Source organism: Toxotes jaculatrix, chromosome 9, assembly GCF_017976425.1.
Source record: "Toxotes jaculatrix isolate fToxJac2 chromosome 9, fToxJac2.pri, whole genome shotgun sequence".
Lineage (NCBI taxonomy): Eukaryota > Metazoa > Chordata > Actinopteri > Toxotidae > Toxotes > Toxotes jaculatrix.
In genome coordinates this window covers 5,318,494-5,336,018 of record NC_054402.1, presented here as the reverse complement: position 1 = coordinate 5,336,018, position 17,525 = coordinate 5,318,494, and the positions used below count along the sequence as shown (strand labels likewise).

The 17,525-nt window shown below is 41.4% G+C and overlaps 1 protein-coding gene across 4 annotated transcripts in view; it reads right to left on the bottom strand.

The window, feature by feature from the left end:
* Positions 1 to 451: 451 nt before the first annotated feature.
* Positions 452 to 17,525, bottom strand: part of synrg (synergin, gamma) — a 32,630-nt gene continuing 15,556 nt past the window's right edge. For 2 of the 4 annotated variants that reach the window (XM_041045836.1, XM_041045840.1), the window contains 10 exons: positions 15,989 to 16,948; positions 10,585 to 11,136; positions 8,976 to 9,139; positions 8,773 to 8,826; positions 8,263 to 8,359; positions 7,785 to 7,933; positions 6,966 to 7,076; positions 6,779 to 6,817; positions 4,239 to 4,271; positions 452 to 1,571 (listed from right to left, as the gene is read on the bottom strand). In XM_041045836.1, coding sequence (XP_040901770.1) covers positions 1,440 to 1,571; positions 4,239 to 4,271; positions 6,779 to 6,817; positions 6,966 to 7,076; positions 7,785 to 7,933; positions 8,263 to 8,359; positions 8,773 to 8,826; positions 8,976 to 9,139; positions 10,585 to 11,136; positions 15,989 to 16,948 — 2,291 coding nt within the window. In that variant the 3' untranslated portion in view covers positions 452 to 1,439. The remainder of the gene's footprint in view (positions 1,572 to 4,238; positions 4,272 to 6,778; positions 6,818 to 6,965; positions 7,077 to 7,784; positions 7,934 to 8,262; positions 8,360 to 8,772; positions 8,827 to 8,975; positions 9,140 to 10,584; positions 11,137 to 15,988; positions 16,949 to 17,525) is intronic. The other 2 variants (XM_041045837.1, XM_041045838.1) reach the window with 2 other exon arrangements.

The following is a 17,525-nucleotide window of genomic DNA, read 5'->3' as shown; positions in this document are numbered from 1 at the left end:
TTGCGCCAGAATGAATTGCTTCTTCTTGTCGAGAAAAGTTTTTTTCAGGGTGTTTTTTTGTTTTGTTCGTATGCACCTCAACTAAAAAGCGTCAAACGTTGAAAAAATAAACTGATAATTCTAAAACATCTACAAGACAACTGACCTAAATGTTAGCTACATAGCTACTGCTATGTAAACAAAATATCTCTCTGTTAATGTAACTCGATCGCTGTTGTCTCTCGCTCTCGCTGTCTTCCGCTGTTGCTGTTAGATCCCCGGAAGTTTTGACTGCAAGTACTGGCCCACACAGTCAAGTTCTAACATCAGCAGTCGCCATATTGTGCAAGGAGTGAATTACTCAAGTAAAATACCTCAAAATTATACTTATTTATACTGATTTAATTAACTTTTACGCCTAACTGGACATAGATGCTAACTTTTTTAGTAATAATAGTATGCCCCTTTAAACTGTATGAATACTCATTTATTAACATCACATTCACATTACAGTTAGTTGTAATTGCATTGCTACAGCATGACACTGTAATATACAAAAAGTGCTGCTGCAATTTTAGGTCAGAATCACAGTCAACTTTTTCCAGATTTTAAGCTCTGCTTGCACACAACACCAAGACAGAAAAACACAACCATTAACATGGTTCCCTTCAAGTACCCAAATCACCACCCCCCCCCCCCGCCCCCCCCCAAATACCTATAAAATACAATTTAAATACCCCTTCCAACAGTGCAAAAGACATTCAAAGCAGTTAATTCAGCACAATTGATAAAAAGGTAGACATCTGCCTTCCAGCACAGCAGTGATGGTTTGAATGTTAAAGATTTTTAAAAAAGCTTAAAACCATAACAGCCACAGAGTTTTATCAAACAGACCCGCCCAGCAAATGTAATTTAACAGCTCCGGTTCAGTGGGAATAAAATCCTTCTCAAATAGAAGCAAAGCAACAAGTGACATTAAAAACTCAGGATTTTTACAGACAATTTTTTTATATTTCTAATAATATTGCACACCTAATAATTTAAATATAAGTCACAAGTAATATTGACTTTTTTTCTGCAGTGGAAATAATTTGCTAAAGCATCATTAGTAATAGATTTAAATATCACCCACAGTATTCAACTGACCTATGTTTTAGGTGATTTACACGGAAGAACAAATGGGTAACAATAATACCATGGATGGTAAATATTTAGAGAAAAGCTCTGAATATGAACTAACAGATGAACATGGACACCGCCCGAGTGACAGCTGCGCTCACCAAAAGTGTGACAAAAGGGAGATTTCAGAATTTAAAATAAAATAAATAAATACAGAGGGATCCAGTGACTTTAAATGTCCTTCTTTTGCTCTCCATCGAACGTGAGAGACCCTGTTGTTGCTTCACCTATCTGATGTTGATTAGGCCATGTCTTGTTACCATGGCAGCTGCAGCCAAAGCTCAGAGCAGGTCAGGCAGGATGAGGCCCGGGGGTTTAGGCTCCACACAGTTAATCCAGAAATTGGCACAGCTGGCGTGGTACTGGTGGCCCCCGTACAGCAGCTTGAAGTTGTCCGTCTCCGAGTTGAACGCCTGTCAGAAGTGCAAGGGTGAAATATTAGAGACCCGAATCACAGAGACAATAAACCCATCTGTGCACACAAGATGAACAGCAACTGATATGCAGGGTATTTATCTTCCGTCTACACTCCCCTGCAGTGCTAGTCTGCCCTACAAAGCCAAAACACAGAAACTACATATTTGGGCAAAACTGAGCTAAAAAAAAAAAAAGTTTTTTTATATTTTACCTTACCATATAAAAATCAATATGCCATAGAAATGTGTATTAATGATGATTTAATTAAGTGGTGGTTAAGATACCTTTAAATTACATTTAAATGTATTTAATCAAAGATATATTAAAGTAGTTCAAATGAAAAGGAAAACTTAAAAAGAAACATGACCATATTCCATGTGTCGATGCTGCCCAGCCTGAAAATGCCAGAAATACCTGCTACACAGTTTGGCTTTAAGAACCTTAAAAATCTTTCTTTTCTTAATTTCACAGTGTCTGCTCTGGGTTGTATCACTTCTTTATTTTACTGCTTCTAAACTGTAAGAATAAATACTAACACACAACTATGATTGATCAGCCTCTTAAAATTTATGTTTAAATAATAAGTAAGGCCACAAATATTGATTTAGAGTGTGATTCACATCTTTCTTAAGAGCAGCACAGTGGTACTACTTTTATGTACATGACCCTGCAGCACATTCCAGTCATGTTACACATTAGAAAAGCCTCTGGTAAGAAAAAAATTTCAACACACATAGCTCTGCAATACCTACTAGGACTCATCCTTTGTCATTTGTATAAACTGCCCTGCAAGTATTTGTGCAATGACAATAAGGATAAAAAAATCCACTGTACATAAATAATACATAACATCAAACAGGCACTCCAAAGTGTCTGTCTCTATTTAAAGAATTGATGCATGAACCACAAGCCGTGGACATCTCACTGATTGTATCTAAATCTAAAAGATTGTTTACAGAGAGTCCAAATAAATCTACAGACTTTCAGCACAGCTGAATATCAAGATTTTCTTTCTGAGGAATACTATCATGTCTGAATTCAAAGCAGGAGGATCCTACGTGCTGTGACACATTTAAGCTGTTGGAGAGACTTGTGGAGGCAAGACAGCCTCCTTGGTATTTCTGTGACACGGAAAAAGACACAAAGAGAGCTTAGACTTTGCAAAGGTACAGTGCAAGGCATCTCTTTACATACAGTATATGCATTCAAATCCAGTTTTGGTTGCAGTCTAGTGTTTCATCACAAAATGAGTTTAATATCCAGATGCTACAACAGCAAAACAAGTCTCAAAAAGTTGAATGCTGTGGTTTGGGTTACTATATATTTTTGCAGACAGTTAACAAATTAATTAGGCCTTTCAGTGTCACAGTTGAGGCAAAGTTCGGTTTCTGTTATTTCATATATTTTGACTCCATCAGTGATGCTGTATTTGCCTGCCAGAACAAAATGTGTCTCACTACCTCCATGAAATTTATTCATCCAAAAATACAGAGTGTGAAAATATTCAAACTCTGCTTAACTTGTATCTTAAACTGGCTGGGACCACTGCTTTACAAAGTATGCAGGCTGCAGGGCTTTCCATCATTGCCCATGCTCCAATGAGAATCTCCACAGTTGAAACGTGTTTCCAGCCTGTTGCTTAATACTATAACCTGCTTTTGGGCCTGAAAACTTTTTGCTGAACCTATTGTTTAAACTTTAATGACTCTCCCATGTTATATCCAAATACACCGTGGCTGTCCAGAAAATGAAATGTGGTGATGTGACCCCCACTTGTGCCGTGATGTGAGTTTTCATTTTCACTGGGCCCAGCTGTAGCACTGTTTGTGCAATCAGGAGATGCTAATGTGTGTGATGTGCAGTTTAAGAGTTTGCATCCCTGGTGAAATACTGGAGCTGAAGCCTGAGAGAGGAATGAGTCATGTGCAGTGAATCATAGCCTCCCACACAGAAGGAGAGGGGAGACGCATGCAGAAAGCAACAACTGCATACAAAAAAACCCAACCACAACACACCATTAAGCCAAATACATCTCCACCTGCCGGAGCGCAGTCTGCAGCACAGACGCTCCGCTGGATGAAGGGCTTTCTCACGCAAACTGAATGACACATTTTCACTCTCCGCTTTTCTCACACACTCAGATTTCACAAGCAGAGCAATTTCCTTTCAGAGCTCTTTTGTGCCCTGGCCTACTTGTTTCCACAAACCTGCACTTAGGACTGCCAGCGCTGGGAATGTTGGTGGGAGAGGACGCAAAATGAAAGGGTGGTCACACAATGACACACTGTAATACCTCCTGCTTTCACTGCAGAGCCCAGAGTCTCAAACTCTCCAACATCTCTTAGACTTCACCTGCATGGCAGTGAATGTAGGCTACTTTAGTCTGTTTTAACTGATGCAGTGCATTATTAAAGCTTTTAGCCAGTGGTTACTCCACTCTGAATCTGGAATGAGGGTCTGCATGTGTTCAAACCTGAGCTGGTCACATAAAACAGTGACTCTAATAATTCACCTGACCTTTGTAGCTGCATGTAAAGGTTGTGAATTCAGACTGAGGCACTATCTGATTAGTTAACATTAAAATCTACTCTGAATCTACATTCCGCTTTTCTATACTGTCTAATATTTTAATAAGAAATTAAAAATAAATGAGGCATAATTACCCTTAACCTCCTGTCACTGTCTTTAGTCAATGCCTGTAAGCATAAGAGGAGTCAGCATGTTGAGCCATATTCATGCAGTGCCCAGAGCCCAAAGAAAAGTGTGCACAGAATGAGCAGCAAGCAAACAGTGAGATCAGCTGTTTCACCACGACAGAGCTCCCTTGTACCAATATATTTGTGACTGAAAACACGAAAGAACCAAAGTTATTACCCTCAGGGCTCCTACACGATTTCTGTGTCTGAATTCAAGAGATCTTGTCTTGACTGATCTAAATTATTGATCAAAGATTTTGGTCTGGTATTAACCAGGTAATTTGTTCTTTAGCTGTGTAGGAACCCTGCAAACCTGAGCCACAATAAAGCATGCTGCGACAGAGGTGGGCAGCCTTACAGCAGATTTATAAAATAAAATGTGAGGAGATGGGGACATTCACAGAACAAACTGTCAAAGTTTAGATGTAAACTTGAACCAGCACCACTGTCAAAGCCACACAGACTCAATAATCAATCCAAATCCTTGAGGCACTTCAGAAACCTGCATTAATATAAATAGCCAGAAATGCTAAATTATTCAACTTAAAATCCTTTCCAGTGCTTCTCCCTGTAATTGCTCAAATTAGCATTTATCATTTAGCAGAGGAGCTGAAGCATCATTAGCTGAAAAGTATCACTTATAACAAAACTTATAACTGCTGCTGCCTTTGAGTCACAAACTGAGATGAGATAAAGCTGCTGCCGGTCGCTCATCCCTGCTTCCTGACCTGAGGAAAAAAAATAAGATGACAAATGTGCAGCGTGCCCAGGATTACTGGTCCACCGGCAACAAACTGAGAGTGAGAACATTTAGGGACAATTTCAGCTCTAACTAAATGTGACAATATGTTTTTTTGGCTTTATTTGTATGAAAATTTTGAAAGGATCATTTGAAAGATTAAAATTCACAGAATAAATTGAACAGGCGCCATTAAGCTGTCAAGCACTTTTCACATTTCTTTGATGCCACTGGATGGCACATCAACATCACCACCCTTCTGTACCTTTGGTTGAAAAACAAATCAGTGCCTCTTCACTAAAGGACAATGCAACAATCAGTGCCGTCTGCTGAAGCCTAAGCCGTTTTTTCACTTCATTATACACTGAGGGGTTTCTATTCTCCACTTGGCTTTTATGCAGTCTTACCAGTGTGGCCCTGCCAAAAATGTAATTAAAAGATGGGTTATTAATCTCATGCTAGTGGCACAGAGACAAAATAAAACTGCATTAATTTCAGCCTGCCTGTGTGCATACAAGAGTGAGAGGTGAGAAAGAGAGTGTGTTTGTGTGTTCAGGTCTATTATCAGCTGCACTCCCTGCTTATGACTAATGTGTAAGCCACATCTGCTCGCAGCCTAGATGCCTCTCAGTCAGCCATATCTTGGCTGGACCATCCATCTGGCCCTGGCTGAGCAGCAGAGGGAACGCGAGAAACAATCAGCGCCACCATCCTGCCCTCTAAACCGCAGGGTCCGAGAACACCATTAATGGCCCACGTCGATGAAAATCACAACCACCGCAGGCGAAAAGGTAGACGTACAGCAATTCTGCAGTCCCCAGTCAGAGTTAATAACTGAACAGTTATCAGAAACACTGATGGCTGTTAGCTGAAAGTTGCAAGGAGAGCAGTTACCTCGAGATGGAGGCGACAGAATAGAAAGACCCTTCCAAGACAAAGTGATGACCTTGAAGAACCATTCCCAGAGTGGAAAAACCCACCCTGAGGTGCCAAAGTGACAACTCTCCTCTCTCACTTATTTCAAGAGCACGTTATTATCCTTAGACAGTTTTCTTTTAGTCATCCGTCAGTATACAAGGCCCGAGAGACAACAATGACCTGAAATGACAGTTTGCTAAACCCCACCTCCAAACGGTGATTGTCCAATAATCGCTTAGCAACCGTAACTAAGCACAGCACACCTGTCACGTCTATCCAAGTGTCGGATTTCCCCACTGAGGTGGAAGCTGGTCCTGGATGTTATCAGGGTTTAGGCTGCTCTTTACATCTACACCCCAGCCAATCTTAACTGAAACAGGGTTACATCTGTCAAACACTACAAAAAAATATTTTTAAAAAGTCATCTGGAGACGGTGCTTTAAACCAATTCATGGAGATAATGTTAGCTTAACTGTCATTGGTCACTGGCTAGAAATGAGAAGCTGCTTATGTCTACTTCTGTTTAAAATCAAGGGACCGCTGTGTCAAAGGATACCAAGAATTTGAGTGTTAAATCTGCCACAGTAAAGTATGTATGAGCTGTGGGAGAACGAAAAGCCTGACAGACGAGAGCTAAGGTTGGTGGGGCTTAGAGAACAGTCTGATGCTTTCTATCTGTTACAGTATGTTTCTAGGCGGACAATCGCCTGTGAGAGAGGAGCAGTGGAAAGACGTGAATCCTGTCACTTTGGCCCCCCGCTAGGCTCGTCGGTAAGAGGAGAATAGGACCCCCAGGCCCCCAGTGGGAAAAAGTGGAATGAGATTTGTTTGACAGTTTACTGTTGCATACTCGTTTAAATAGACGTCCAATAGTGCCTTCTTCTTTGTTCTGCAAAATGTTTCAAAGTCAAAGAAATGTCAGTTGTTATCCACTGAGGACAAGCACAACAACATCAATGTAAAGCTGTATCCACGAACAGTTATTCTGTGTGTGTGTGTGTGTGTGTGTGTGTGTGTGTGTGTGTGTGAGCACAAACCTTGCTCCGAGCGTCAACGTTGAGCAGACACACCCCACAAGCCAACTCCTTGGCATTCTTGATGCCGTGCCTCAGAATACAGGAGGAGAAATCTAGGGAGCTTTCATCAGGCTACACACACACACACACACACACACACACACACACACACACACACACACACACACACACACACACACACACACACACACAAAAAAACATACACACACAATTTTACTTCTTGCTGCAGGGGACAATGTAGTCATTTTTATTCTTATAATAACATCAGTAACAAGTCTGCTTATAGTAAACATCTCCAAGCATCAGTAACTTTTTATAAATCCTTTGCTTGACTTGTATTATTTTATTCTTCTGAGAGAAAAAAAAACTACCTGCATGTTTCAATTAAATATTAGTTCAAGTTTATTTTCTGCACTTTAAAAACAAGTGGTGGTGTTGTGCGGATGAAGACAGGCCTCCACCTCTCTGTTTCTGTTTTACAGACACTAGCAAACAGCTGGATAAATAAATCTATACAGTCCTTGTCACCTCCGTTGATCTGAACACCAGCCTACAAACAGGCTGCAGCTACATTGCATCCAAATCGATGGATCATTGATTTTAAACTAATGGACCGAATGGATTCACTAACAATTTCATTATGTTATTGGCAGCCTTTTCACTGTGAATTGACCTTCAGTGCTCTATTATCATGTGTACTTCTGTACCTGCACCTGAGAGTGTAAACAGCTGCATACAAAAATAAACCGGCGTATCTTTTATGTGCTTCATAACTGTGCTGTGCTCTGGCAGATTAATATTTTTTTCTGAATATCTTACAGCGAGTTTGGCCAACGACATGAAGCCCATGAGGTTGTTCCAAACACGGCTGATGTCCTTCAGCAGCTGCTGCAGCTTCTCAGAGCTCACTGCTGTCGCCTTGATGCCCAGCTCCACACGCCTGGTGACGCGGTACACCTCCACCACACCTGACAAAGAGAAAAAAAAAACACAAGCACATAATAATATTAAACACATATTGCTCATTTTGTTCCTTTTTCAATAGACACCGTGTGTTCAGTCCCTCTCTCTGCCACTCACAGCTCATTAAAAGCAGAGAGACACAATAAGGGAGCAGGACCTTGTCAGACCAGGCAGAGCCATCACACCAGAGCTCACTTTAATCTTGTCCCCTCTGTCCCTGTGTCCTTCAGAGGGTGTAAGGACTCTAGTTCACAATGTTCGCCTAGCACTGGCTGGTTTATAGTCGTGTGTGTATGAGAGCGTGTAGGTGTGTGTGTGGTTTGCGATTCCTCACCCAGCAGGTACTCCATGCCCTGAGCAGACTGGATGACCTCAGTACAGACAGAGGAGCTGCTGATGCTGTTCAGGGTGTTGTTAGCTTTGTTGATGACCTTAGTGTGGGAAGACAGAAGCCAGGATTGTGGCATTTATATTGTTTTCGCTCATCACAATCATCATTATGATACAGGAGTTGAACAACATTTTTCGCATTAATTTATGACATTTGGTCTGAGTTGGAACAGACCAAATGCAAGTTGTGTTTCTCTCCGAGACACCTGTCAAAGGTTCAACTGTGCTGTAAATTTTTTCAGTAATTTTTTTTTTTTAATTTAAATTGTTTTATATCTAAATCCTAAAGTAAGTTTGCAGGGGTAAAGAACCGTGATAAATGTCCTTTAACAACAGGCTGAAAAAAACATTTCAGTGCCTTTTGGTTTTCTTAATTATTCCAGTACATTTGTATGGTTTCTCTCACAATAAAGTCTCGCCGTGGGACGTGGTCAGACACAAGACAAATACAAACCTCCAGAGCACTTTCCAGACACCTCTGCCACTCGTATGCGTAGCGCTCACTCTCCTGCAACAACACAGCTCAAAATTATCTCAAATGAACACAAAGGCAAAACTGAATAGAAAGGAGGAAAATGTTATGGTCCCTGAGTGTTGTGCTGGTGGTTATAAACCACCAGCTAACATTCGGTGCAGTTATCACCATGCCCTCCTCACCTCCACCTCCCCAGTCAGGTCCTTGTACTTGTCCCTGATGACAGGCAGAGCAGGCTTCTCGCTCAGGGTGTTGGATCGGTCTCTGAAGGGCTGCTCTGGAGCTGGAGATGGGGGCGAACGTCCAATCTCCTTCTCACCCAAACTGTGACTGCGTTTGTGGGAGCCTGAGGCAGAGACAGGACAGGAGAGGGGGATAAATAATGTTAAAGAGAAGCACAAACACATATGCAAACTCTTTTTTTTTTGTATTTGTTGTTGTTCTTGATCAATTCAGCCACTCATGGTGATGACTCATTTTGAGATATGCACCTGTTTGTTTGCAATCATTATACTTCCATTCTGTTGCAGCTAATTCCTCCCGGACAAGGATGGCATGAGTAAATACTTAATTTGTGACAAACAGTAATTATGTACAAAACAGAGGCACCGATATGCAGGTATGAATTATGCATGGGGACTCGCACACGGACAAATCCTGGCAGGATACAACAGCAAACATGGACACAAACACATGCTAAACTCAAACTGTTCCAGTGGGGCTGCCGGTTTGTGCATATATATGTGTGTATGTGTATACGTGTGGGTTGTCCAGACACAAGTAACCCCCCCACCCCCCCCCTGCAAACTCCTCCACCACACACAGATGCATGCGTCATACTCCCGACAACCCCCCCCCCCCCCCACATAGCACCAAAAGCCCCACCATGATCAGATTACTGTTCCACTGGCTGGAAAGGAGTAAGTAAAGTCCTCTTCTTCACACAAATTAAATCCAGCACAGGGAAATAAATCTATGGGGCAAATAGGCTTTTATCATAGCGCAGGAAACGCTAATAAATTATTCGTGGAACATAACACCAGCAAACAGCGGTTAAAAAATGAACAGCCTTTAAGTGGATACGGTTAATTTCTGCTCATGGATTTGTTGGCCTCTGCTAATCTATCTCAGCAGTCACTGCCACAAGAGCAGGGCTGTCATCTCAACACTGCCATCTAATGTCTGACAGCTTTATTACAGAGCTGAGTGACCTCTCATATGGGGGTGGGGACGGAGAAGACGCCTGATCAGAGTGTTGTGCCATTTTATGCCCAAGGAGGGTTTAGAGTTGGCCAGTAGAGTCAGGGGTTTAATTAAAAACATGTAAAGTCAATCAAATTTGATGATCAAATTTAGGTATTAACATCACATTTTAGAGCTGAAATTATTTTTCAATTACGTGATCAGTCCATCTAGGAAAGAAGTAAACAATTGTCTATATCATTTGTCAAGAAGAAAATTCACACATTCACGTTCTAGTTTCTCAAATGTGAGGATTACAAAGATTTATATCTTTGTAAATTGAATACATTTGGATTTTGAACAGTTCATCAGAAAATTCAATTTGAAGACATCATCTTGGGATCTGTGACAGATGAGTGATTTAGGGCTGGAATTTGATGATTATTTTTATAATCAATTAATGTGGTGCTCATTTTCTTGACTAACTGATTCTTTGGCTTATGAAATGTCAGTTAATTCACCTCTAGACTGACTGATCAAGAGTTAAAGTTAATTATGAAAATAATTATCACTTGCACTCACAAAGGGATCAACATGACAGTGACTCACCTTGAACAGACAAGTCAAAGGTTGCCAGTTCGTTCTTGATCATCTCCTCGCTGGACTTGACTTTGGCCTGAGTGCTGGCTTTGAGGAAGTCAGACTTGCCAAACTTGGGCTTGTCCCCCTGGAAAGCGCCAAACTCATCCGAGGCCTCACTCTGGTTTCCCTCAGAGCCCACCTCAGCGGTGGCAGCGGGCGAGTCGGACTTTTCAGAGACAGTACTTGCAAAGTCCCCAAAGTCGTCCTCGTCATCGACACCCCCCTGGTCACCAGAGCCAAAGTCAGCGAAGGCTTCAAACTTGACATCTGTCGATGAGCCATCTTCTGTGGGGAAGGAGGTAGTGATCTTTGCTCCGGAGCTGCTGGTGATGTTTTCGGTGCTGCCAGCAATCAGCTCCTTCCTCTGAGCGGGGAGCAAAGATGGAAGGGAAGCTCCGTCCAAACCCTGCGGCTTTCTGATCTCACCGGGCAGACATTCCTCCCGGTCTGACCAGTCATAGCTGGCTAGGGTGCTGAGGGCCGACGTCCCAAAGGGGTCAAATTTCATGTCGTCTCCTTCTGTAATGACAACACAGACATACCAGTGGTTCCGGGGAATAGCACAGATGCTGTCATGATAGGAGGTAGATTAATGAGCCTGGATGAGAGATTTAGACTTCTGTTGGACTATCACTATGTTACTTATCTACAATTCAAGTGATGTATTTTTTATTCTAGTGGTGAGAAAAACTCTTGAGATCCTGGGAGGGTCAGTTCACATGAATTACAACACATATTTTTTCACTTACCTCTAGTGGTGTCTAGCCATGCATTGATTAATCATTTCAGATATTTTTCAAGTAAAAATAGTGAGAGAACGTCAAGTATTTTCTAACTCCAGCTTCTCAAATGAGAGGGCTTGCTGCTTTTCTTTGTCTTATACAACAGAAAATTGAGTAAACTGTGTTGGAGTGTTGGTCAGATGAAAACAATAATGCAGTGTGATGGGCATTTTTCACTGTTTTTCTGATGTTTCATTTCCGAAAAAATGAATAATCAAAATAATCAATAATCAAAATAATCACTATTATTAGCATCATTGCTGATTGAAAATAATCATTAGTTGCATCCCTACTTTCAACAGAGGAAAACACTCCTCTGTGGATTATCCAGAGAATCCTGAACATTGTTTTTGGAAAGAGATGTGTCTGTTGAATCTCTGAAAAGTCATTTTTCAATCAAATGAAACACAATTCACCTCAACTGCACTGGGCTGGAGGGCAAAATCTCACAGATCTTTTAGAACATGTGCAGATAAGGTGGATTAAATCATAAGATTAAATCAAATTTGGGTGAACTGACCCCAGAACTTGTGTGTCCCACATATTGCATAGTCAACAGTGGCAAGAATGAGCTCAGATGTATTGTAAAGTGCTCCTCTCTATATATTTTGCATTTAAAGATGTGAAAAAAAAATGCTGCAATACCCTGAAAATCACAGATGTTATTATTCAACACATTTATGTTGGCAGCTGCATTGTAATTAAACTAGCAGCTGACTAATTCATGTTGTTGTAACAGTAATATAATACTATGTTGGAGAAATATATCCTCCTACCCACATTTTCATGAAATGTGTTTAATAAATTATCTCAAGCAGCGTAAACAAGTTGTTTTGATGTCTGAGCTGAATCATGTTTCTGAAAAGAAAATGACTGCCATCATTCTACTGAAACACAATGAACACTGATGCTGCTTGTTTTTTTTGTTTGTTTTTTTGTTTTTTTATAGGCCAATTCCTCTACTCTGTTCTCAGTGGTGACAAACAGCTTTCCTAACAATAATCAGAGCTGATCTCATCATACTAAATGAAACCTGAAGGATTTTGTCTCCTGACAGCAACGTTAATAAAAGATCTTTCTTGTCACTGCTTCTGCTGTGTTCCCTGCCCTGTGTTGTGTTTTTTGTGATCACTTTCTTTATGACTAATACTAACTGACAGATTTATACAACTTGCACACATTTGTCAACACTTTAGTATTCAGGTCTCCCTCTCTGTTTCTCTCACACACTCACAAACACACAAATCCACCTTGATGAAGCCTTCCTATTTTGCATGACAGAAACCTCAGATACAAAAAGCAATTTGTGAAATTGACAAGGATCTAGTGCCTGACATGGGATCACTTTACGGCCTCTCAAAGAACAGGAAAGGAGAAAATAAGACGGTACGCGTTTCAGCAATACCAACAGTAATATTTATTACGACAACATGAGTAGAGAGAAAGAGAGAAAGGTCACAAAGTACTGTGAAAGAGGTCTATCATTACAAGAGGTTTGTCAAACTAACACTTGTAAAATTAGATTTCAGTCATTTAGAATACAAGGGCATGCAGAGTCAGGAGAAAAGGAAGAAAACAAACAGCGAGAAGGTAAAACAAAGATTAATCCGAGGATAAAGAAGCAGAAACCAGAATGAGAAGGCACATTCACAGACTAAAATCAGTAGTTCTGGGGAGATGACAAACTTTGTTTTAATAGTAGGACGTAAAGCAACAGGTGTTTTTTGGAAAAAGATTTGAATACAGAACACTTGAAAAGCCAGGTTGAAAAGATAATTCAAAGAACAAGCTCAAGGCAGGAGGCATAAACCCTTTGAGGACCTGAGGGGGAAACTGGTTAAGAAGGTTTTGTACAAACTGCACTTTAGGAGCAGTGGGGACTCAAAAGCCACAGTTTAAGAGGCTCTTTATGCATTTAGTCAATTATGAAATAAGATTAAGTCCTGGTGTGTGTTCTAGGGGAGCAGATCACAATATCTGTATTACATGTAAACACGTGAAGTGATCTTGTTCAAGCACTCAAAGGGTTACAGAAAACAAAGAGGGCCATCCTTACACCTGACATCCCAGAAAGGGCCTTAATTACATCCAATCACAGATGCAGAAACAGATTTAAAGAGACAGTATCCTTTTTCTCTTGCTACAGTGATTGTTTGTCAAAATCAGGCTAATGCGCACAAAATCTTACGATCCCCTAGCTACTAGCACGTCATTATTTTCTCAAGACAACAATGTTCATAATGATCGGAACATTAACCTAAAATACTTTAATGAACATTTTAATCTTACTAAATACTGTAGGCTAAATTTAATTTACATAGTTGGCAAATCACAATAAGACCAGGGAGTCTTTCTAGTCTCAAAATAAGAGCTCATATTCCTGTAATAAAAATACACTATTAAATCTGTATGTATACATTTTTTCCTTCGATAAAAACAACTTGCAATACTGTTATGCATAAAATGGTTATCTTGTATCGCGTTCTTGTCAATTTCACAAATTGAAAAGGCAGGCACACTGCAGCAAAAAGCAAGGCAGGAAGGGCAATACTAACTTCATTATGTTCTCAGAGAGCCAGACCGTAGAGCCACACATGATAAATTCATGCTGCAATATCACAGATAACAGTGAAAAAAAAAAGAAAAGAAAAGAGAAAATCAGACTCCTTTTGTGCTCCAGACTCAAAAGGAACCTCTCAAAAGAAATACTGTCTCTTTAAGATTACGTACATGTCAAGAAACACAGTGCAAAGCGTGGTGAGCTGCTCAAACTGCTCGGCCTGCTACACTTTAACGACAGGTTTTGTCCCAGAGCTCTCCAAGAACAAGAACAGCAGATAAGAGTGAAAAGGAAACGTGGAGCAGCTATTAGAGTAGCGTCAAAGCTTTTAGGAATGTATCGATGTTAAACTGGGCGCGTTCTCTGCCCAATCAGGAGTAGACTAAATGTTGAGCTGCATCTCCATGGACTGTTTGTCTGAACACATCGTTTTAAAGTCGGTACAGAAGGGCCTGTTTGGGTTAAAGCAAAATCTGACCGCTGTACAACTGAAACTGACATAAGGCAATGGGGATGTTTACATTTATGATTTCCTCCAGTCAAGGAAATAATTATGAAGTCCTTGGATGAAATGACATGCTGTTTTAACTGATATGTTGATTTAGAGCAGAGAAACGTCCATGCAGACATGTGAGTGCACGACTTTTCAGGTGAGGACTCGAAAAGTTGCACGACTTTCTCAAGACACTGAAAACTGTCAATGAAAATCACAAAAGTCTCGAGTCGCATCTGACAAAGATTAAATCCGGTGGTGGATTACATTAAGAGTTGGTCTTGAATGTTTTCTGCGAAACATGAGCCATGACATGGAAGGTGAGATGCTCGATGAATAAATGATGATGGACTGGAGAGAGGAGGAGAGGGAGCACTGGCATGGACATTAACCTGATTATTACAGAAAATCTGTTTGATTTCCTTTTTGTAAATAATCCAACAGCAAGTTTTAGGGTAAACTTTTACTCCACTTTCATGGACGTGAGGTAGGGGAGAAAAATCCAACAAGCTATTATGGAACCATCTCGTAATTAGAGGACCATTTCATCCAAGCAATACTGCATGGCAAGTCTGAAAATACTGCAGGGTAAACACAATAGGTGACGCACTCACATTTGAACACTGTGGTCTGAAAATTGTACTGCATTCAGCTATAATGTACGTATCAGCTCCTAACAAAATATCACTGTTGCTCCATTTCAAAATAACTTGTTTGCTGTTTCTGCATGCAGAATTTCCTATTTACGGTAACATTTTCAGCTATTCAAAATTATATTATCTTGTATGCATTCTGCACAAACCGAATGTCAACAGTTAAAAAGGTGAATGATGGCTTATAGATGATGCCTTTGGTAAACTGCAGCCTATTGTGCGAAAACTGTGATTAGAATAAACAAGAGGATCATCACCGTCCTGTACTCGTCTGTATTCAATTCAGCCTTTCTGTTTGTGTTGCACGACACGTCAACAACACACACACACTCGCGCACACACACAGAGGTTGGCCTGTGGAGACAAAAGGTACACTAAAGGGATGTGCAATGTCTGTCGCTGCAGCGTGGACACAACAAACAGGGAGCTTATCCGAGTCACACAGACAGCAACTGGGGACCTCATCTATGAACTATGACTGCCAACACATCAAGACCAGGCGCTCATCATTGGTAAATAAACAGAGATATGGGCCAGGACGTTTCTGTCATTACAATAATATGTGCAGAGAAAGAGGGAGGGGAATGTGGATATAAAAGAACAAAGATTCAAATAAATACATAAATAAATATATAAATAAATATGTTGAGATGAATGATGAAATGTAGAATGAATGATTTGATGCGTCTAATGTCATATGATATTCATGTAGTGTTATGTCTGTCTTCTGTATGTGAGCATATTAAATTCATTACTTGCCCTTTGACCCTTTGTTTGGTGGTCACAAGTGGGCACTGAGGAGGACAGGCCAGTGCTGGCCCTGGAATTAATACTGTGTGTAACTGGACGGGGCCTCACCAGAGCAAACGCACTAGTTCCTCACCTGTAGCGGGGGGCTGGTGGGCCGAGAGACCCGGCAAATCCAGAGAGCTGTCCGACATCACGTGTTTCAGGTCTCCACCCATGTCTGACAGCTTCATGTCCAACTGCACTGAGAGCGCGTCCTCGGAGTCGTCCTTTCCCACACTGCTCCCCCCGATGGACGGGAGGTCGAGGGACTTGACAGAGGCAGAGTCCTCTTTGGCCTGTTTGAAAGCGGCCACCTTGTCCACCAGAGTCTTCTCCGAAGCCCCAAGTGCTGTGCAGAACTTTGAAGACTGAAAGTCGGCAAAGTCGTCCGTGTCGCTTTTGAGGGAGGAGAAGGAGCCACCACCACTCTCCTTGGCGTCATCGTAGGCGAGGCCTCCCTCCAGAGACAGCTGTTTGAATACATCGTACTTGTCTGAGCTCTGCTGAGGCCGCTGCTGCGTGGAGGTCTCCCCTTGGGCCGCTGCACTGCTCTCGCCTTTAGGTTCCCCACCAGAACTGCCAAAAGCCATGAAGTCTGCAAAGTCATCCTGAGGCGCTGCTGCTGCTCCGCCTGCTGCTGAAGCTTGAGCAGCATCAGAAGAGGAGCCAAAGAGGGCAAAGTCACCAAAATCATCTGCCCCTCCCCCTGGAGGTTTAGCCCCACCTGGTAGGAGCACTAAAGAGGGGGGCACAGACACAGAAGGGAAGGTGCTGGGTTTTGTCTCAGTGGGGGCAGGGACAGAAGGAGCTATAGAAGAGAAAAGGTCCAGGTCGGCCATGTTGAGGGGATTTTTGGGCTGAGAAAGAGACACTGCTGGCTGCTGCTGCTGCGGTAGTTGTTGTAGAGACTGAGAGTTTGGGAAAGCAGAGGGAAAGGAAGGCTGGAAGATTTTGGCCTGTTCTGAAGGGTCTAGTGGAGAGACGCTGTCGGCGGTTTTAAAGTCTGTGAAGCCATCATCAGCACTGACAGACTTGAAATCTGCAAATCCTTCCCCTGTGAACCAAAGACAACAACGTACGATCAGTAAAAACATTTAACATGGTACATAGATAAAATGGAATATCGGACAAAAAAGCCTCAGCTAGAACGATTCTGTCATTTTACAATCCTACAAGAAAGGAAGCGGGTGGATTAGTTTGCCTCTGCTGCACTGTGAATGCTCATGGTAAAATTCCAGTCTTCAGATGAACTGTGGGCTGCAGAGTGTCCAAAGAACAGCAAACATCACTGCACAAAAAAAAAGCTACGTCATCTAAAGACACATACATCCCCACTATCATGCAGTGAGCTGTTCAAACTGAAACAGAACATGATAAAGCCATCCTGCAAAAAATGTCCATCTTAACAAAAACTTAAAGTAGTTTTAAGTGTATGTTTTTCTTTAAAGAAAGATAAGATAAATTCCAAAGATCCAGTGGTAACTGAAAGCACTCGTTAAGATGGGTATTTTTTTGCAATGAGAAAATTCCATCTATGCTATAAAAACTTCAGCAGCAATAATATTTCCTTTTATTTTTTCTCTCAAACTGATGCAACATGACGTTTATATAAACCACACAGACAAAAGTCA